General features: G+C 44.9%; 2 protein-coding genes across 3 annotated transcripts in view; one reads left to right on the top strand and one right to left on the bottom strand.

Moving 5' to 3' along the window:
- LOC310757214 (C-type lectin domain family 2 member D-like) overlaps nucleotides 1-22110 on the bottom strand; it is a 131088-nt gene that overhangs the window by 58417 nt on the left and 50561 nt on the right. The gene's annotated exons all lie outside the window — the stretch shown is intronic.
- Nucleotides 1914-15907, top strand: LOC310757190 (killer cell lectin-like receptor subfamily F member 1). Of its 2 annotated transcripts, XM_083602431.1 has the most exons (5): nucleotides 1914-2262; nucleotides 10417-10568; nucleotides 13281-13474; nucleotides 13898-14001; nucleotides 15183-15907. In XM_083602431.1, the coding sequence occupies exons 1-5, from the start codon at nucleotides 2117-2119 to the stop codon at nucleotides 15343-15345; spliced, it is 759 nt and encodes a 252-aa protein (XP_083458557.1). In that variant the 5' UTR covers nucleotides 1914-2116; the 3' UTR covers nucleotides 15346-15907. The 2 variants fall into 2 exon arrangements, 1 of the variants encoding a protein (XP_083458557.1); XR_014545048.1 differs by lacking the exons at nucleotides 10417-10568; nucleotides 13281-13474 and having other exon boundaries at nucleotides 1921-2262; nucleotides 15183-15531.

The raw sequence follows: 22110 nt of genomic DNA on the forward strand, positions 1-22110 counted from the left end.
AGAGAGGGTCAGGAAACAGAGAAAGCCCTTACCCTGCTGTATATATATGCTACTCCTCAGCTACTGAGGCCCATCCTCATCATCACCTATGGCTACATAGGCTGGGCAGGATTTGGCAAACTATGAAAACCTATCAAAATACACAGTCTAGCATAAAAAATAAACCAGAGGTGGCAAAGAAGGCGAAAACGTATACTTTTAAAGATCAAAGTATATGTTTTCTCCTTCTTTGTTACCTCTGGTTTATTTTCATCAATTACAAGGGGGGCAGGGAGTAATGCATACAGTGGCGTAGCGTGGGTTGTCAGCACCTGGGGCAAGGCAAGTAATTTGCGCCCCCTAACCCGTGGAGCCAGGTAGGGGCAGAGAGCTGCGAGTGCGAGCACGCGCCCCCAGATGTTGCGCCCGGTGCGGCCAGCCCCCCTGCACCCCCCATGCTACGCCACTGAATGCATATGCTAGATGTCTGCTCTAGGACCAGTTGAATTCTTCAGCTATAGGTAAAAGATTGCTCTTTCTGATCAAATGTCTTATCTTGGTAGGTGTCTATCCCTGAAGGGCACATAAGATGCAAAGGGGTGGGACGCCTTGTCTTGCATGAGGGCTGAAGCAGAGTTGCGGCTAGGACACTTCTGAGAAGTTGCTTGAAAGAGAGTGGAGGGGAGAGGGGGAGAGGGAGGGAGGGAGGGAGGGGGAGTGGCTACTGAGTTTCTTCTCCGAGCGGAAAAGAGAAGCCGAGGCTTGACTTCCCGAGCGACTGCTTATCTTTCGCGTTGAGGCTGAGAACTTGGTAGCGCCTCGCCGGACGGGAGCAGCGGGAAACTATGCGCCAAGTTCTTCCCATAGCCTTGCAGCTGGCAAAGATCCCGGAAAAAGCTGGTCAGGATGGAAAGGGGGGAAATCGAAGAGTCAATCCTCGCCCCCTCCCCACCCCTCAGCTCCAGTGAAGAGAGAAAATTCTCTTTGGGACAGCCAACAGGCAACGAGACTGGAACGAATTAGCTAAAGTGGTACCTTGGGTTAAGAACAGTTACTTTTTTTCTTTTTTAAATAATCTTTATTAATTTATTTATTTTTATTTTTTTATTTTTTATAAGATATTTATTAGAATTTTCCATTTTATACAAACAAAGAAAAAATTAAAAAGAAAAAATAATAAAAACACATAAAGTTCATAACTTATTTTTCAATAACATATTTCCCTGACTTCCTCATGCCTCCCCTTCTTGTATTCCAGTTCAAATTGTTTATCCAGCAAATCCTTATCTCATAGCATTACAATTAAAAAACCCCTTATTTTCTATCCATCTTCTTAAATTATTGTAGCTTAAACTTTTACTTATAAACAAAGAAAAAAGAGAACCATTTTTTCATATTCTTTTGTATCATTACAGCTAGAAACCACTTGATTTCAATCCAACATCACTCAACATTCATTAATATTGCAGTATTTTGGTAAGTAGTCCTTGAATTTCTTCCATTCTTCTTCTGCCGACTCTTCTCCCTCGTCACGGATTCTGCCAGTCATTTCTGCCAATCCCATAAAGTCAATCAACTTCGTCTGCCATTCTTCCAGAGTGGGTAGATCTTGCGTCTTCCAATACTTTGCGATGATCTTTATTAATCTTTATTAATTTAAATTACACACAAATATAAAGAATTTACAATCTCATACTACAAAAAGAAAATTAAAGAAAAAACAATTAAGGAAAAGGGAAAAAAGAAAATACAGAAAAAAGAAGGAAGAAGAAACCGTCGAAAAGTATATTTCCTTGGCCCTCTGCGTAGTGTTTGAAGGGCACATAAGAAACAAAGGGGAGGGACGCCTTGTCTTGCATGAGGGCTGAAGCAGAGTTGCGGCTGGGGCACTTCTGAGAACTTGCCTGAAAGAGAGTGGGGGGGGGGAGAGGGAGGGAGGGAGAGGGGAGTGCCTACTGAGTTTCCTCTCCGAGGGGAGAAGAGAAGCCGAGGCTTGACTTCCCGAGCGACTGCTTCTCTTTCGCGTTGAGGCTGAGAACTTGGCAGCGCCTCGCAGGACGGGAGCAGCGGGAAACTGTGCGCCAAGTTCTTCCCGGAGCCTTGGAGCTGGCAAAGACCCCGAAAAAAGCTGGTCAGGATGGAAAGGGGGGAGATCGAAGGGCCAGTCCTCGCCCCCTCCCCACCCCCCAGCTCCAGTGAAGAGAGAAGTGAGGGGAATGTAGCCAGTCGTCTTCGCAAATTGGGGCAGCCAACAGGCAACGAGATTGGAACGAACGGATGGAGGTAGGTCGTGGGAAGCTTTTGTGGATTCACAGGGGTTAACATAAAGAGCAGGTGTCTAGGCGTGGTTCATGGGCATAGCAAAGGGGGGAGGCGGGGAGGAACAGCTGTCCCCGCAATCAATAAAAATATATAAAAACACATAGCTAACTGAGGCTCCCCCGCCCCACAAAAGACCTAACGCGCTCCAACAAAAATCTTGGCTACGCCCAAGGTGTGGTTGGAATTGGCACCGATTGTGGGCTTAGGAACGAGGAGACCACAGAAGAAAGGATGCTAAGGGATTGATTGGGGAAAGGGAAGCTGGAGGAAGCGAGAAGGAGAAGGAGACAGAGGCAAGGCTAGGGAGAGAAGCAAAAAGGACAGGAGACAAATGTAGGAGGAGACATAAATAAGGAAGGGAGGTTCTCTTGTGGAGCACTGGGGCCATTTGAAGTTCAGTATGTCTCCACTATAACCCTCGCTGCAGCAGGCACCAGTTTACAACCTCATTTATTTGTAAAATCGGCCTTATGGGCAGGACCTGACAAGAAGGAAGGTTAGGGTAGAGAAAGGTGGTGGAGAGTTTTAAAGGTAGGGGTGAAGAGTTTGCTATGGGTGCTGAAAGATGCGAAACTACAGCACAAAGATACAAGGAGGAGAGTTTGGCTTGGCAACGGGGTGGCAAAAATTATGTGGATTATATTCAGGTAGGTAGCCGTGTTGGTCTGACGCAGTAGAAATAAAATAAAATGTCCAGTAGCACCTTAGAGACCAACTAAGTTTGTTCTTGGTACGAGCTGAAGAGGTGTGCATGCACACGAAAGCGAGTGGCACTGTGGTCTAAACCACAGAGCCTAGGGCTTGCCGATCAGAAGGCTGGCTGTTCGAATCCCTGTGACCGGGTGAGCTCCCGTTGCTCAGTCCCTGCTCGTGCCAACCTAGCAGTTCGAAGGCACACCAGTGCAAGTAGATAAATAGGTACCATTGCGGCGGGAAGGTAAACGGCATTTCAGTGCGCTCTGGTTTCCATCAAAGTGCCCTGTTGCTCCAAAAGCGGTTTAGTCATGTTGGCCACATGACCCAGAAAATTGTCTGTGGACAAACACTGGCTCCCGCAGCCTGAAAGCGAGAAGAGTGCCGCAGCCCCATAGCCCCCTTTGACAGGACTTAACCACCCAGGGGTCCTTTACCTTTACCTTAACCTAATATCTGGTAAATTTCCCTTTGCTTTTGACTTCAGATTCTTCACTTAATTGCATTATAATATTACATTAATAGAAAGCAATGAAAGGGAACTCAAAGGAACTGACAAACTGACAGCCTTTGTTAAAATATGGCAAAAGTTTGAATTTTATGACAGTTGCCCACTTGGGGAATAAAACCATACCCATAATACACAAGTTATTACTACGGCTTTTGGCTTCCTGCCATAAGTCCGTTAAGGCGCATCCTGGCAACTGCAGACTATTCTGGGCTGGAGGCGATCTTGCAGGCTGCATAAGAAGTCAGGGGCCAATTCATTGTTCAGAATGAGATGGTTTCTTACTTCCAACATTTGACCCCATTTTGGGCTTATCTTGGGATAGCTGCTTTCATGCACATCCAAGTACTACAAGCTTTAGAATTAACTCTATTTTGCCATAGCTGTTTACTTTAGCAGGGTCCGATACTGTAAACCTGCAAAATAAAGGAAACGATTTGTTGTTGCTTTTAAAAAAAGAAAAGAAAAGACTCTGTCATTCAGTATCAGGATACTGTTTTTATTTTCACATCAAAATCTTTCCCTTCATGCCAAGAGGTGAGCTATTTATCCTCAGCTGACTGACATGCAGCTGATTGACATCCAATGCCCTTTTAAAATGTATTGGGGAGAAGGGGGGGCTATTGGGCTGCTTTTATAAAAATGTATTTTGTGTTTTCATATTGTGATTTTAAGTTGTAACTGTACTGAGACCTGTGGGTATAGGGCGGTGTATAAATTTAATAAATAAAAATAAAAATAATACCAACAGACATCACCAGATGCCTCTTGGGACAGATGAAAACTTATACCTTGGCATCAGTAAAGACATCTCTTTTATTTATATTAGTAGTTCAGCCTTTGTGTATGCATTTTCATTTCTGTGCTTTATTTACATCACTAGGTCTATGCTTCTTTGCTTTGACTTTAAATAAGATTGCTATGTGTTTATTGTTTTAAGAGGGATATAAGGGAACTTATATATCAAACAGCTTAGACAGACAATGTTTCCACACCTCACCTTTTCATCCTCTTCAATCCTAGCAAGAGACACATTGTTTGAGATGCAAAAATTGTAGCTGGAGTTCCAATCCCCTCCTTCTTCCGAAAAGTAGTAGCATTTGTTTCTAAAGCCAGTCCAGTTGTATGGGCGATATTCAGCAAAAACAGGGTTGTAACTTGGTTGCTCTGTTCTGTTAGAAAGAACTAAGATAGGTACAGACAGGGGCGTAGCGTGGGTTGTCAGCACCTGGGGCAAGGCAAGTAATTTGCGCCCCCTAACCCATGGATTTGCGCCCCCTAACCCGTGGATTTGCGCCCCCTAACCCTAACCCCCAGATGTTGCGCCCGGTGCTGCCGGCTCCCCCTGCACCCCCCACGCTACGCCACTGTGTGCGTGTATATATATATATATATATATATATATATATATATATATATGAATATATATACACACACTTTTTAAAAATAAATGTAAACAAACATTTAAGCAGTATTAAAACATTTTTAATTAAATAAACAATTATCAATGTATACCATAGATCCCATTTAGAGCAGGGTCCCCATAGATCCCCCTTTAGAGCAGGCCAGGGCAGGTCCCCCTCCACAGTGGGTGGCGACCCGGCAGCTCGGATCGGATTCGCACAGCCAGCACTGCAGTGAGAGAGAGTGAGTGAGCCAGGTAGGGGCAGAGAGCTGCAAGTGCGAGCTCGCAGTGGCGTAGCGTAGGTTTTCTGAGCTTGCACAGAGTGCTTTTCCTCCCTATGGGCAGAGCCAGCTTGCTCCTAAATACCTGAGCTCTATAGTTAGAGACTCACCATTTCCCCAGTTGGCTTGGCCCCCAATTTCTCTTACTATAGAATTTGGGGCTGGTGGTGGAGGAAATCATTATTCTTCCCCCTTGCCAGTGGCGTAGCGTGGGGGGTGCCAGGGGTGCCGGCCGCACCGGGCGCAACATCTGGGGGGGGCGCGAGTCCAGAGGGAAGGGACAAGCAATCGAGGCTTGCTTGGGGTGGGGGGTCGTCGTCTCCGTTTGTCCGGCCCCCCTCGAGGAAGCGGGAACCTCTCCAAGGCGCAGCGTGCCGTCGGTGGAGGGAAAAGAGCCACACAGCAGCAGCAGCAAAGCCGGGAGGAGGAGGAGGTGGAGGCGCCGCCTGCCGCAGGATCCTATCGGAGCCTGCTAATCGCTTGCTGGGAATTAAGCGCCTCAAAGAGGCAAAGGAAGAGGTGGAGCCGCTGGCCCGGCCGGGAGGAAGCTGGAGAGAGCAGCGCGCCTGGGCGTGGCGAGGTTGGGTAGGTGCGCCCTGGCTGGCTACCCGCCTCCCGGGCTCAGTGCCTCCATGACCCCTCCAGGGGCGATGGGAGAGATGGGGGGGGTCTGGAGCAGCCCTGGCTGGCCTGCTCCTGCTTCTCCCCCGCCTCCTTCCCGTTGCCGGCGCCTTGATCTCATCCAGATCAGGGACAAAACACGCCCATCCTTCGCTACTCCTTGTCGGGTCACTGCTTCATTTCTCCAGGGAGAGAGAGAGGAGAGGAGAGGTGCCAGGGATTGCCAAGCGCGCGTGACGCAAAGGGCCTGCCCACGCGCAGGCTGAGCTCCGCGTGGCGGGGGCGGAGGGAGGCGCTCTGCACATGCTTAGGAGGCACTCGCTCTTTCCGAAGAAGGACCCGGCTACTGGATCAAGGCCACAAGGGCCCATCTAGAGTGGCCAAGCAGACGCGTCAATGAGAGGCACTCAAAGCAGGACAGGGCACAAGAGCGCTCTCCCTTCCTGCTGTTTCCAGGGGGTGGAAGCGTCGCTGCCTCGAGGGCTTCCGAGATACCCTGGGGTGAAGTCCCGCTTCACCTTCTTGGGAGTCCCTCTCTTATGCTTTGGGGGGGGGTAGCAAGGGGGAAGAATAATGATTTCCTCCACCACCAGCCCCAAATTCTATAGTAAGAGAAATTGGGGGCCAAGCCAACTGGGGAAATGGTGAGTCTCTAACTATAGAGCTCAGGTATTTAGGAGCAAGCTGGCTCTGCCCATAGGGAGGAAAAGCACTCTGTGCAAGCTCAGAAAACCTACGCTACGCCACTGTGAGCTCGCACTTGCAGCTCTCTGCCCCTACCTGGCTCACTCACTCTCTCTCACTGCAGTGCTGGCTGTGCGAATCCGATCCGAGCTGCCGGGTCGCCACCCACTGTGGAGGGGGACCTGCCCTGGCCTGCTCTAAAGGGGGATCTATGGGGACCCTGGCCTGCTCTATAGGGGGATCTATGGGGGACCCTGCTGTAAAGGGGGATCTATAAGGACCCTGCTCTAAAGGGGGATCAATGGGGACCCTGCTCTAAATGGGATCTATGGTATACATTGATAATTGTTTATTTAATTAAAAATGTTTTAATACTGCTTAAATGTTTGTTTACATTTATTTTTAAAAAGTGTGTGTATATATATTCATATATATATATATATATATATATATATATATATACACACGCACACAGTGGCGTAGCGTGGGGGGTGCAGGGGGAGCCGGCAGCACCGGGCGCAACATCTGGGGGTTAGGGTTAGGGGGCGCAAATCCACGGGTTAGGGGGCGCAAATCCATGGGTTAGGGGGCGCAAATTACTTGCCTTGCCCCAGGTGCTGACAACCCACGCTACGCCCCTGCCCCTTGCTACCCCCCCCCAAAGCATAAGAGAGGGACTCCCAAGAAGGTGAAGCGGGACTTCACCCCAGGGTATCTCGGAAGCCCTCGAGGCAGCGACGCTTCCACCCCCTGGAAACAGCAGGAAGGGAGAGCGCTCTTGTGCCCCGTCCTGCTTTGAGTGCCTCTCATTGACGCGTCTGCTTGGCCACTCTAGATGGGCCCTTGTGGCCTTGATCCAGTAGCCGGGTCCTTCTTCGGAAAGAGCGAGTGCCTCCTAAGCATGTGCAGAGCGCCTCCCTCCGCCCCCGCCACGCGGAGCTCAGCCTGCGCGTGGGCAGGCCCTTTGCGTCACGCGCGCTTGGCAATCCCTGGCACCTCTCCTCTCCTCTCTCTCTCCCTGGAGAAATGAAGCAGTGACCCGACAAGGAGTAGCGAAGGATGGGCGTGTTTTGTCCCTGATCTGGATGAGATCAAGGCGCCGGCAACGGGAAGGAGGCGGGGGAGAAGCAGGAGCAGGCCAGCCGGGGCTGCTCCAGACCCCCCCCCCATCTCTCCCATCACCCCTGGAGGGGTCATGGAGGCACTGAGCCCGGGAGGCGGGTAGCCAGCCAGGGCGCACCTACCCAACCTCGCCACGCCCAGGCGCGCTGCTCTCTCCAGCTTCCTCCCGGCCGGGCCAGCGGCTCCACCTCTTCCTTTGCCTCTTTGAGGCGCTTAATTCCCAGCAAGCGATTAGCAGGCTCCGATAGGATCCTGCGGCAGGCGGCGCCTCCACCTCCTCCTCCTCCCGGCTTTGCTGCTGCTGCTGCGTGGCTCTTTTCCCTCCACCGACGGCACGCTGCGCCTTGGAGAGGTTCCCGCTTCCTCGAGGGGGGCCGGACAAACGGAGACGACGACCCCCCACCCCAAGCAAGCCTCGATTGCTTGTCCCTTCCCTCTGGACTCGCGCCCCCCCCCAGATGTTGCGCCCGGTGCGGCCGGCACCCCTGGCACCCCCCACGCTACGCCACTGGGTACAGAGAATTCAGTGATACCAGATTATTCATCCAGCTATCACTGAGAAGCACAGACAGAAATTGGGATCATTCGGCTGAAACAGAGTAGGGCCTAGCTATCTACCTCACAACTCCTTAAAACATAACTTTTTTGTATTGTTTTGCAATTCCCAAGTGCAAAACACAAGTCACATGCCTGTATGTCTTAAGCACATATGTATCCCTTTTTACTATACATCTACAATACACTCCATCCACCAGCCATCTTGGAAGATTAGCTGAAAGTAACAAAAGTGAGGCACACAGTCTCTGAAGAGAAACAACGTTCTGTTGCCAAGGGCAGGATGACAACCCCACTTTACAGGAAGCCTCTCCGGAAGCCAGGAGTTGGCCCAAATATCTTGCTGTTTAAAGTGAAAGACAAGAAAGCACTCACTCTCAATTCCATGCACAGATAGGCACTTGAATCTTACACTTGTAACCAGACAGTGTCCTCCACCATATCTGAGGGCAGGAGCTATGGGGCCACAGGGCAGATAATAGCAGCACAGAGAGCTCTCTTCTCCAACAGCTCACCATTACTTTCTCCCACCCATCTCCCATCTGCTACCTGAGGCAGCTGCTTCACTCTGCCTCATGCTAGGGCTGGCCCTGCAGTTAGATTATATAATCTAACACAGTATATAGCAGGCAAGGTCCTTGCCCCAGTCTAGCTTCTTTTCTTGAGATGGGTATGCATCTCAAATGCATATGCAGGCTGCCAATATAGCAGTATTCAAAAGCACACTGCCTCCGATTGGCAGCATCGCTAGAAGGCACTGAGAGCCTTATCCTTCATGAATTCATCTAGTCCTCTTTTTAAGCCATCCATGTTGGTGGCCATATATTTGCTTCTTGCTCTTCCACCCAGGAGCTCAAGGTTGTATATCCCCCCCCCCGCCCTCCTGCCTTTTATATTTGCACATTGCAACAGCCTGCGAGGCAGGCTAGACTAAGCTAATGGATGTACATTGCACAGCAGCTCTTGTCAATAGATGCAGGGATGCAGGGGGCCTAATCCAACACCATTTTAGAATTCCGGTTGATCGTGAAGTGAAGACAAGTGGGATTGCCCTCCGGAGAGAGAATCCAGCTCCAAGGAGGGAACAAGGGGGTGCTGCAAGGGCGCCGCAGCCCCCCCAAGACCCCTGGAAGGAGATCCAGGGGGCAGGAACCTGGCATGGCCATCTGGCGATTCCCCCGGCCGCCAGGTACCCTCTGTTAAGTGGAGACGAGAGCAGCGGGGTAGAAAGGCAAGCAGTGGGATGCCATTGCTAACCTCCAGGAGCGAAGCTCCGAGCTTGTGCACAGGAGCGATTAACTCTCAAAACTAAGAAATCGAATTGGAGAACTTAAAAAAAATAAAGGGTAAATTGGAAAAGAGCTAATTCTCGCCCCCTACTTCCTCCTCCTCCCTCCCTCCCTCCACCTGCTCTCAGGTTCTGCAGGTGGTCTGGCCATGTGCCGCCTGAGCAGATTGCTTTGAACCAGCCTTCCTCTTGTTGCAGAGGAGCAGAGGATGCTGCCTTCTGCTGGATCAGACCACTGCTCCATCTAGCTCAGTACTGTAGGCACTGACTGGCAGTGGCTCCACAGGATTTCAGGCACAGGTCTCCCAGCCCTACCTAGGGGTGCTGGTACCTTCTGCATGCCTTCAGCTGCCAGCTAGTATTTGGAAACACTGCTGCTCCCAACTGGGCAGGTGGCTAGTGAATTTATCCAGTCCTCTTTCAAAGCCATTCACGATGGCAGTCACTGTCTCCTGGGGGATCAAGTGCCATAGTTTAGAGTACGTGCTGTGTAGAGAAGTACTTTCTTTTATCCTAAATCTTCCAACCCTTTCCGCTACTTCCGAGTCGCTGCAGGATGCAACCTGAAAAGATGTAACCTGAAGCAAATGCAACACAAGGTATGCCTGTAATTTTATAAACTTCTATAGATGTACAGCTTATGTACAAAGATAAAAATTACAGTAGCTGCTCTGCTGCCCTTTGCTTCTAGCTCTGTGGAATGTGACACAGAAGGAAATTTGAGGGAGAAAGATTCCCCACCTTTTCCTTTCCCACGGCTACTGAGCATGCTCAGACCTCAATGGTTTTTTTTTTGGTTTTTTTTTTTTTAGGGGGTTGTCCTCTTCACTTAAATAGTTGTACTTCTGCAAACCTAAATTTTTGATACCTCCCTCTTGTTTCTTATAAAGGTGTCTGGTGCTTCAGCAAGCAAGGGTTGTTTTGCCTGTAAATAAGGTTTTCTATTATCTTTCTGAAGGATGAAGAATCTGCTGGATGGTGAGCCAAAAATGGTGGAACATGCCAATACCTTCGAGAAACCTGTAAACGGAGCAGAACAAGTTTTGTTTTTACCTCAACAGAATGGAGCTAGTTACAATTTTGGACATTTGGAAATGAGAGAAAAATCTGGTAAGCAAGTTAATTCTGATGCATGAAAAGTATTAAGATGGAGATTGGAGACAGATTATAGTTGGTTGGGGTTTTTTTTAAAGAGCGAGTTCTTAAGAATCTCTTTTTGCAGAATGTGCAATCATGTCATTCCATTTTGTAAGCAGGTTTTGGTAGTTTGCAAAATCCTGCCCAGCCTATGTAGCCAAAAGTGATGATGGCCCATATTCACGACAGCGTGGCTGAAAATGAACGTGGGCCATTTTCAAATGAAACAAATAACTTGCATGGAGACTTTGTTACCAAATGAAGCAAAGTGGGTATTAATGAAAAATCACCTGTAGCTGTTGTGATGGTGATGATGATGTTTAATAATAATAATAATAATAATAATAATAATAATAATAATAATACCTTCCCCATCTGGCTGGGTTTCCCCAACCTCTCTGGGCAGCTCCCAACAGAATATTAAAAACATGATACCAGGTGCTTACAGGAACAGGAACCTAGAACTAGAACCTTGCAGGAAAGAGTGCACACCTGGTAAGGAGGCTTGAGGTCCTACACCTCTCAGGAGGATTTGGGCATCCTAGAACTGCCTATGATCTGCTTGCAGAACGATGCAGAAACCCAGAACTGCCCACTCCCTAAGCCTTGAACACCCATCTGCTCTTTGCTATTGGCAGGCACAATTCCAGCACCACCTGGCCTTGTTGAAAAGCGAGAAGGACAGTGGGGAGGTCCTCACAGTGAACCAAAGGAAGAGGCTGGAGATGCTGCAGGTAAGTTTGCCTCCTTAGGCAAAGCTGTCTTTGATGATGATGATGATGATGATGATGATGATAAATACCCACCCATCTGGCTGAGTTTCCCCAGCCACTCTGGGCAGCTCTCAACAGAATATTAAAAACACAATAAAGCATCAAACATTGAAATCTTCCCTAAACAGGGCTGCCTTCAGATGTCTTGTTATTTCTTCACTTCAGAAAAGCTAATGAAATGCAAAGATGGAAATGAGTGGGCAGGTGCTTGTATTAACTCCTGGAAATGGGGTTGCAAAAATAAAAATAAAAATGGGCATCTGGGGTGACAGAAAGAGTGTCATGAAACAGAGAAAGCCCTTAACCTGTTGTATATATATGCTACTCCTCAGCTATTGAGGCCCATCCTCATCCTCACCTATGGCTACTTAGGCTGGGCAGGATTTTGCAAACGATGAAAACCTACCAAAATACACAGCCTGATCTTTAAAAGTATACGTTTTCTCCCTCTTCACCACCCCTGGTTTATTTTCATCAATTGCAAGGGGGGCAGGGAGTAATGCATATGCTAGATGTCTGCTCTGGGACCAGTTGAATTCTTCAGCTATCAATAAAAGATTGCTCTTTCTGATCAAATGTCTTATCTTGGTAGGTGTCTATCTAGCTATTCCTAGTAGCGATCAGTTCTTGCCCCCAAAGGATGACCCCCCAAAATCGCCTGCCCAGTTTAACAGCTGTGTGGATGAGCTGGATGGGGCCATCTGTGAGGTGAGGCCTCCAAGCCTTGCTGTGGGGTTTGGGGAGGCTGTCACTCATATCTCAGTAAGAATCTGACTGTCTGGGTGTCCAAAGGCTGCTGGCTAATGTGTTCCAAGCCCAAATTAAGAAAAAGAATTTTGAGAATAATTTAGATAAAGGTACAGAAATATGTATGGTATGGGATGCAAGTAAAGCATATTATATAAGAGGTTATTTTATACAACACAACTCTTTACTTAAAAGAGAGAGACAGGAGAAACAGAAAAAAGATTCTGTGTGAATTTAAACAAAAAGAAAAAGAGCTGGAACAATCGCCAACTAATACAAATATTACCTGGCAAATTAAGATGCTGCAGAGACCATTAGCTATGGAAACAAAATTGAAATATACCAACCCCAAATTCCTGAATGTCAAGAAGAAATAGATATTGCAATTATAACAACAATGTTCTGGTATTAGCAACCCAGTTCTCCATGGTGGTTTTAGTTGTGTGTGTGAGTATGAGTGTTCTGATGTGGCTACATGTGAAACACCCCTTATAGGTGAGATTTGTATTATTATTATTTCTTCCCTAGCAATGGTAAATCAAGACCATTATTTGTGTGTGCTAATTTCCTTTCAGGGAGTCACCCTAATTATCGCTGTAAAAGAATCATGCCTAAGCGTATCATCTTAATTGCATCCATCATCCTCATCATCGAAATTATCCTCTTCCTCCTCCTCCACTTCACCGTCCTTGTTTTTGCTGTCCCGAGAGGTGAGTTTTCTGCCTGTTTTCTTAGTCCTTTCTTCCAGGTCTGTCCCAGTCATGACCTCTGTCTGCCACCAACACTTTGGCTTCTAATGGCCAGTTCACACTTAGCAGCAGCAGTTGGGAAAAAAGCTGCCTTTGACTGAATCCATATTATCCATGCTCTTGCCAATGGTTCTCTGGGACTTTGGAGGGGATCTTTCCCAGCTCTATCTGAAGTTGCCAGAGATTGAACCCGAGACCGTCAGCATGCAAAGCAGATTCTCTGCCACTGAACAACAAAGCTCCCCCAAGTGATGTGATTCCTCTACTGGTCCTTCCCTTTCCTCTCTCCAAGATGCACCTGAATCCAGGAGCCACAAGAGCTGCTTATTGATTCCTTCTTTGCCCTCCCTCCAAGCCAGAGGTTGAAATGTTATGTGCAGATCACAGTACACAGCAGAACCTTCTCTCTCTTGCAGGGGGGAAATCCAACCAGACTTCCCCTGATGTGAATTACTCTGCTGCTTTGAGAGCAGCGTGCCCAGCTGGCTGGATTGTCTATGGAGGGAAGTGTTATTTTTTCTCAGAAGAAGAAAGAAACTGGACTTCTGCCCAGAGCTTTTGCATTTCCCAGGGCTCTTCTCTGGCTGCAATTCAGAGTGAGCTGGAAAAGGTGAGACCAAGAAATGTATAAATGTTGGTGAGAATTATCTCCTGCACAACAATAAGGATGAGCTATCCTTATGGAAATATAAAGAGAATCTGTGAGGTAAATTGACTTTGTCATAACTTGATGCAAACAAATTATCCATCCTGGAGCCGTTATGATCAAGGATAATAGGAATTGTAGATCAATTTCCCGACAAGTTCCCCATCCGTGCCATATAGGCTTCCTTCAGCCACTTTCCTATCCTTGAACCTCCTTCCTCCCTTTTCAGCAAAGCTTTCCTTCTGCTATCTAAGCCTCACTTTCTTTGCATCTCCAGTCTCACTGCCCAGGTCTGTGTTCTTGTTCTCCTCCCACATTTGGCATTATTTGAGGTGGAAGACTCATTTGGAGGCACTGTTCTAAGCTGTTTGTGTGCTTGCAACCAAGGTGTTCATGCTCCGGTTCAAGGGCGAAGCTGACCATTGGATTGGCCTCTGGAAGGACTTCAGTGATACCTGGATATGGGCAGATGGGTCAGAATACAGTAACACGTGAGTCCTTGTTCTTCTCTTGAATTGGGATTAAGCAGGAGGCATGCTGTGTACAGTGAGTTGATCAAACCTAAATCTGCAACCAAAAATCACTCCAGAATGTGAACTTCAAGGAATCAGAATTGCACTCCAAGCATAAACCTCTCAGTAACCTTCCTGATATGTTGCGGTTTCTCACCTCTGACCAGGCACACAGAAACCATCCACACTGCTGACAAGCTTCAGCTAATGCTCTTGAGCTCCTCTGGTGTGGAGAAAGTCCTTGTTCTCCCACTCTCATAAGACTTAAGGTCAATCAATTAAGCTGAAAGGTAGGAGATTCAGGATGCAGTAATGTGTTTCTTCACACATTACAAACTATGGAACCGACTCTCACAAGATGGACAGCTTTAGCAGGGAATTAGACAGACCCATGGAGAACAAGGCTGTTGATGGACCCTGATGAGTTGCTGTGGAACAATCATTGGAGAAGGTTCTAGTAAAAACAAGTATTTTATTGATTTTTGGGTAAACAGTGAAGAAAAAGGAAACAATACAAAATATCAAGTACAGACCATCTGTCATACAAACAAAGTACAAAAGCACACAGGGTGAAGTTTATCCGTGGACCTGATCTCTCCATAATGTTACAGGTGGTTTGATTAGGGAGGCAGATTTATGAGTATAATCAAGAAACATAAGCCACATACTCTCACACTTTCTTAATCTGCTATCTAACAATCCTGCCAAGCTGTGCCAAACTCCAGTAGCGCTGTCTCCCAGACTGGTAAGCCAGCCATGTAACACAGGCCCCAAATCAATGGATTCAAGAAAGGAGATTCCGACCAAAACTCAGGAAGAACCTTCTGGCAGTAAGAGGTGTCCTACAGTGAAACAGGCTCCCTTGGGAGGTGGTGGTCTCTCTTTTATTGGAGGTTTTTAAATAGAGCTTGGATGGCCACCTGCCAAGGGTTCTTTAACTGTGATGAACACAATGGGGTTTTCTTCTGAGTAGACATGTGTACAGGATTGCACCATAAGTCTCTGAGCTTCAGAGTTATGAAATACTGATGATCTGGAACTAAGTTCCCATTTCTAATGGATCTGATTCTTGGCTACATAGTTCATGACACTGTCCCACCCATGCAAAACAGAGTGACAAACCTGGCTTGCCCATCTCACCTTTCCTCCTTGTGTTGCAGGTTGGTGGTGAAAGGAAGCGAAAACTGTGCGTATCTAAGCAAGGAGTTTGTCATTGCCTCCCGTTGCCACATACCGATAAAGTGGATCTGCAGTCACCCTGATGCGTATATGAGGAATGTAAATTCTACAGCAGGAAAAATCAGATGCCAAGAGGAATTATGATCAACCCCAGGGATGTAAGAAATCAGCAATTTCCATTCTGGCCCATTTTGATCACAATCAGCACTATTTCCACTCTGCTGCAGTTTGATTTCCTTCTAATGCTACAATATTCATCTCACTGTCTACTATTTAACATCGTTTGTGCAACTTGCATTCATTTCTGTGTAAGGGAGACATGAAAACAATGTAAGAAAGTATTTAATGGCATATGCTTTGTATACTTCAGGACGGCAACAACAATCAGGTGAACAAATACTGATTGTATTCACTTGATTCTCTGACCACAGAGCTGCCACCATTTCTGCTTGCTTTTCTGTTTTTGTCATAATTCTCTGACATGCTTAGGTAAGCCTTTCCATTGTATGACCTGGATACTATTTCTAGAAGGAAAGGCAGCAAATTGTATGTATGGAAACAATTTTACACCAAAGCTGGTGTGTGACAGGAGACTACAGAGAGGAGTGCTCAACTCTGACGCTTATTCACAGCTTCATACAAAACCTCAAATGATCTGAACTAGGCTTCAGTGCCTGCATACTTGCAGCCTGATCTTTGCACAACATCAACTTGTCTTCCCTTATAATGAATATTGAAATCTGTCACCAAGAATCACAAGACAGAGAAACCAGTTGGAGAACACTTCAATCTCCCAGGACATTCTATACAAGATCTCAAAGTAGCTGTTTTACTACAAAGGAATTTCAGAAATAGACTGTAAAGAGAAGCTGCTGAATTGCAACTCATTACCAAACTTAAAACCATGGAGAGACCTGGTCTGAACAAAGACATTGGATTCTTATCTCATTATACATGACAAAGCCATTTTTCACCTTCTCACTCCTTGCTTTTTCCTGTAAGACCTATTGCAGTCGTTAAGAGTCGTCAACAGGCTCATCACAGCTATCTGCCAATCACCCATTCCCACCACCCTTCTGAGTAATACCCCTCCCCACCTTCTCACTATATAGAAGGATCTGGCAACTTCTGTTTCAGTGTATCTGAAGAAGTGTGCATGCACACGAAAGCTCATACCAAGAACTAACTTAGTTGGACTTTAAGGTGCTACTGGAAGGGAAAAAAATTTTTTGTTTTGACTATGGCAGACCAACACGGCTACCTATCTGTAACTGAAAGAAAGTAACAGAAGTGGAAAGAAATCGCAATTGAATAGATTGGAAGTCTAACACAAAGGTGGAGTGAGGTGTGGTGGATGGTGATGGGAAAAGGAATTATCTGTGGCATTGAGTGTAGGTATGTTTGAACATTTTTAAGGATTCTATGAAATGTATGTTTGTATGCTTGTATATTGGCAATATATGTGTATTGATGCTGAATTATTTTAACAATAAAAACTTTTCAAAAAAATTATTTTTTTTTAAAAAAAGAAATTTTCCATTGCCAGAAGCAGATGTATTACATAAGATTAGTTTGGGGGATCTGATCAAAGACACTGCAATTAGAAAAAAGGAGGAGAAAAAAGATCAAACATAAATAAAGTGGAAGTATACAAAAATAATCATGGTTTTCCATCTTGCTGTAAGCTTTGTTTCATTTGGGGGGGAAATAATTTTACGGTTTATTTGTGATTACATTTTGAGTTGCATATATATGGGGGCACCCCAATCTTTAAAGTGCTTAGGGCCTCTAAAGGTGTTAATCCGGCCCAACCTATGGGAAAAGAAGGCTGAGGCAGTCTCAGTCACATGCCTGATGGTAGGGGAGGAGTCCAGCTGCTGTAACTCAGGCAAAATGAAGGGTAGAAGAGAAAGAAAGGGTGTAAAAAGCCTCCGAGAGATGGAAGAGGTGCCATGGGGAGATGCAGGGAACAGGCTCCGTACCTAAGAAGGCTTCTCCACAGAGATTGGGGGATCTTGGTTCTTGCTAGGGTCCCCCTTAAGCCCCACTGTGCATAGCCAGAAAGGGAATGCCACCAGGCTCACATCCAGTCCATAGGTAAAACTGCAACTGACCTACACACACATTATAGAAACTGCATGTTTTTTTACCCTGCAAACATGGAGGAAAGCACTTTAATTCTGAGAAACAGGTTGCCAGACTTATCTATAATTGCTATAGTGATGCAAATAGATCCATCAATGCTAGCAAAGGGGATGAGATTTGTAGATATAAACATGGAGAGCACATGAACACTACGCCGGAGGAACATCGCCCGGCTGTGAGGCGTGAAGGCCTCTCCCTGCAAGGCCCTTGTGCCGCTTCTGGAGTAGTTTGTCCACCTTTGGTCCCCACCCTGCACTCAGCTCTCACCTGTGGCTCCTAGAAGCTGCCAGCATGTGACAGCAGACACACCAGGGAACGGCTTTGTCTTCTTCTTTGACGATCACTTGTAGCCAAGTAAGATTGTCTTCCATAAACATGGTTTTAACAATGAGTCTGTAAGTGACTGTGGAGGCCTGTTCTGGATCCACACGTCCTTCCACAGTGGGGACATTGGTTCCCGGGCGGGAGTTGATCACGGTGTGGACTTGCCAAGCATGCCTTCCTCTTAGCACGTTTCTCCCTTGCGTCCTGAGTTCGAGTGTCTTCAAAGCCCATGACACCTTTGGTAAAGGCTGTTCTCCAACTGGAGAGCTTGCAGGCCAGTGTTTCCCAGTTGTCAGTGCTTATACTACATTTTTTTTTAGATTTGCCTTGAGGCAGTCTTTAAACCTCTTTTGTTGACCACAAGCATTACGCTTTCCATTTTTAAGTTGGGAAATAGAGTAGTTGCTTTGGAAGACGATAATAAGGCCAGTCACAACATGACCAGTCCAACGAAGTTGATGTTGAAGAATCATTGCTTCGACACTCGTGATCTTTGCTTCTTCCTTTTTTTAAAAAAAAAATTTTTATTATTAATTTTAATGTACAAAATTTTTTAAAGACATACCACACAAATTCTTACATATATATTCCTGTTTGGAGTTCCTTCAACACCTCTGATAATCCTCCGTCCGAATCACTTCTCCTGCAATTCTTGACTTAATATTGCCTTTACCTTTCTTTTTTTTTTTTTTAAAGATTTTTATTAAAGTTTTACAAAAAAAGAGAAATAGAAATTCACAGAATAAAAAACCATAAATTACAGAAAAAAGAAACACGCAAAAAAGAAAAAAAGGAAGAAAAAATACAGAAAGAAAAGCACAACTAATTAAAAAAAATTACATTTAAACAAAGAAAAAATAAAACCATTCCATTTTTCCAATAGCCTCAATTTCATATGCTTATGTTCTTGACCTCCTCGCACCTTCCCCTTTTTGTATTCCCATTCAAATATTTAATTCAGCAAATTCTTACCCTTTGTCGAATGTTTAAACTTTGTACCATAACATATACTATATCCCTATTTTTCAACCAATTATCAATACCTTTTTTGCATAGTCTTAATAACTTTTATCACTAATTACCACTTATTACCCATCCAAGCACATTTTTAACACTCATTGATTTTATAATATTTCTGAAGATAGTCTTTGAATTTCTTCCAGTCTTCTTCCACCAACTCTTCTCCCAGGTCTCGGATTCTGTCAGTCATTTCCGCCAATTCCATATAGTCTATCAGCTTCATCTGCCATTCTTCCAGGGTGGGTAGCTCTTGTGTCTTCCAATACTTTGCGATGAGAATTCTTGCTGCTGTTGTTGCGTACATAAAGAAATTTCTATCTTTCTTTGGCACCAATTGGCCCACCATGCCCAAGAGAAAGGCCTCTGGCTCCTTAAGGAATGTATATCTGAAAATTTTTTTCATTTCGTTATATATCATCTCCCAGAAAGCCTTAATCTTTGGGCATGACCACCAAAGGTGAAAGAATGTTCCTTCACTTTCTTTACACTTCCAACATTTATTGTCAGGCAAATGGTAGATTTTTGCAAGCTTGACTGGTGTCATGTACCACCTGTATATCATTTTCATAATATTCTCTCTTAGGGCATTACATGCCGTAAATTTCATACCTGTGGATTGCCTTTACCTTTCTTAACAAATCATCTCCCCCTTTCCATTTTTTACAATATTTCTTAAGTTACTCCTCACAGAACTTCTTGGAAACCTACAAACGTAATTTGATCATCACAAATATTTTTTTTATAAGATATTTATTAAGATTTTTTAAAGTATTACAATAAAGTGAAAAAGAAGAGAAAACAGATAAATAACAAAAATACAAAAATCAAAATAATTAAGAACACATAAATTTTCCATTGCTTATTTTCCTTTAACTTGTTTCCCGGACCTCCTCATACCTCCCTTTTTTTGTATTCCTCCACAAATTGTTGGTTCAGCAAATCCTTACCATTATATTATTACCTTTTCATATTCTCTTAAAGCATTACAGCTGGAAACCACTTAATTTCAATCCAACATCATTCTAACATTCATTAATTTTACAATATTTCTGTAGATAGTCTTTAAATTTCTTCCAATCTTCTTCCACCGACTCTTCTCCCTGGTCTCGGATTCTGCCGGTCATTTCTGCCAATCCCATATAGTCCATCACCTTCATCTGCCATTCTTCCAAAGTGGGTAGATCTTGTGACTTCCAATAGTTTGCAATAAGTATTCTTGCTGCTGTTGTAGCGTACATAAAAAATGTTCTGTCCTTCTTTGGCACCAATTGGCTGACAATGCCCAGAAGAAAGGCCTCTGGTTTCTTCAGGAAGGTATATTTAAATACCTTTTTCATTTCATTATATATCATTTCCCAGAAAGCCTTAATTCTTGGGCACGTCCACCATAGGTGAAAGAATGTACCTTCAGTTTCTTTGCATTTCCAACATTTATTATCGGGCAAATGATATATTTTTGCAAGCTTGACTGGGGTCATGTACCACCTGTATATCATTTTCATAATATTCTCTCTTAAGGCATTGCATGCCGTGAATTTCATACCTGTGGTCCACAACTGTTCCCAGTCAGCAAACATAATGTTATGTCCAACATCTTGTTCCCATTTAATCATAGCAGATTTCACCGCTTCATCCTGAGTATTCCATTTCAACAACAAGTTATACATTTTTGACAAAATCTTAGTTTTGGGTTCTAACAGTTCTGTTTCTAATTTTGATTTTTCCACCTGGAAGCCAATTTTCTTGTCCAAATTATATGCCTCCATTATCTGATAATAATGAAGCCAATCTCGCACTTTGTTTTTTAGTTTCTCAAAGCTCTGCAGTTTTAGTCTATCTCCCTCTTGTTCCAAAATTTCCCAATATTTCGGCCATTTGGCCTCCATATTGAGCTTTTTCTGGGCTTTTGCTTCCATTGGTGACAACCACCTTGGGGTTTTATTTTCCAATAAATCCTTATATCTTATCCAAACATTGAACAAAGCTTTCCTGACAATATGGTTCTTAAATGCTTTATGTGCTTTAACCTTGTCGTACCACAAATATGCATGCCACCCAAAAACATTGTTAAAACCTTCTAGATCCAAAATGTCTGTGTTCTCAAGAAGCAGCCAGTCTTTCAACCAGCAGAATGCTGCTGATTCATAGTAAAGTTTAAAGTCTGGCAGGGCAAATCCACCCCTTTCCTTTGCATCAGTTAATATCTTGAATTTTATTCTGGGCTTCTTGCCCTGCCAAACAAATCTAGAAATGTCTCTCTGCCACTTCTTGAAGCAATCCATCTTGTCCACAATTTGCAGTGTTTGAAACAAAAACCGCATTCTAGGCAAAACATTCATCTTTATAGCTGCAATTCGACCCAACAAGGAAAGCTTCAAGTTTGACCAAATTTCTAAATCTTTTTTCACTTCCATCCAACATTTTTCATAATTATCTTTAAATAAGTTCCCATTTTTGCTGTCATGTTAATCCCCAAGTATTTCACTTTCTTAACCAGAGTCAGACCTGTCTCATTCTGAAACCTCTCTTGCTTTTTATATCGGTCCTGGAGGTTCTGCTGAATATGATTAGAAGGGACCGGTTAGTTAAAGGTATATAGGTCGGAGCCAAACAGTATAAATTGAGAGCATTTGCAGATGATTTAGTATTGACGTTACAGGAGCCAGAATCTAGTACTAAAAGGGTTTTAGAACTAATTCAAGAATTTGGTCAAGTGGCAGGATTCAAACTGAACAAGTCAAAAACTAAGGTTTTAGAGAAAAATTTAACACCAATTGAAAGAGATCATCACAAATATTTTTCAAATACTCCATAAATTTAGTCCAGTCTTCAGTGAACGTCTGGTCCCACCGGTTTCGGATCCTTCCTGTTAGCTTGTCTAATTCTGCGTAGTCGTGATCTTTGCTTCTTCCAGTACACTGATATTAGTTCGCCTGTCTTCCCAAATGATGTGTAAATTTTTTCGGAGACACTGTTGAATGGCTGACTAAACCAGGTGAGGGGAGCCGATGGGTCTCAAACGCCTGGTGAGTTGGGGACTTCCTGTGCATGCGAAGACAGGCTGCAGCAGATTGAGCAGACGAGACAAAGAGTAGGTCCAACAGTCACTGAGGCGGTTGCCATAGGCGCTACTACCACTTTCTCTAAAAATAATAAAATAAAATCTCAAAGCAAGAAACCTGCTTTATGGAACCTTTTTTCCAAAAAGGGTGGAAGTGGCAGGGCAGCCCTCCAAATACCTCTCGAGTAGCCCTAACCTGGATCATTTACACGTGTCGGGGGAATTCCCTCTGCACTCAATGGGACTTACTTCTCAGCTGAAGTTCCTCTAAGCCTTAGTTATTGAAGACAGCAGGCTGGGTCTCCCTATGTTCATTTGTAAGATTACTAGCAGTTCTAGAGCGTCTGCTTGCTTGCTGT

The sequence above is a fragment of the Podarcis filfolensis genome (genome assembly GCF_964270895.1).
Source record: "Podarcis filfolensis genome assembly, chromosome: 2".
Taxonomy (NCBI): Eukaryota; Metazoa; Chordata; class Lepidosauria; order Squamata; family Lacertidae; genus Podarcis; species Podarcis filfolensis.

Excerpts from the sequence above, each read along its gene's own strand:
- LOC310757190 (XM_083602431.1), top strand. The coding sequence starts at position 2,117 with ATGGAAAGGGGGGAGATCGAAGGGCCAGTCCTCGCCCCCTCCCCACCC. Across the intron at positions 10,569-13,280 it reads GGAAATGAGAGAAAAATCTG|GGGGGAAATCCAACCAGACT; the intron begins GTAAGCAAGTTA and ends TCTCTCTTGCAG. Across the intron at positions 14,002-15,182 it reads GGGTCAGAATACAGTAACAC|GTTGGTGGTGAAAGGAAGCG; the intron begins GTGAGTCCTTGT and ends CTTGTGTTGCAG.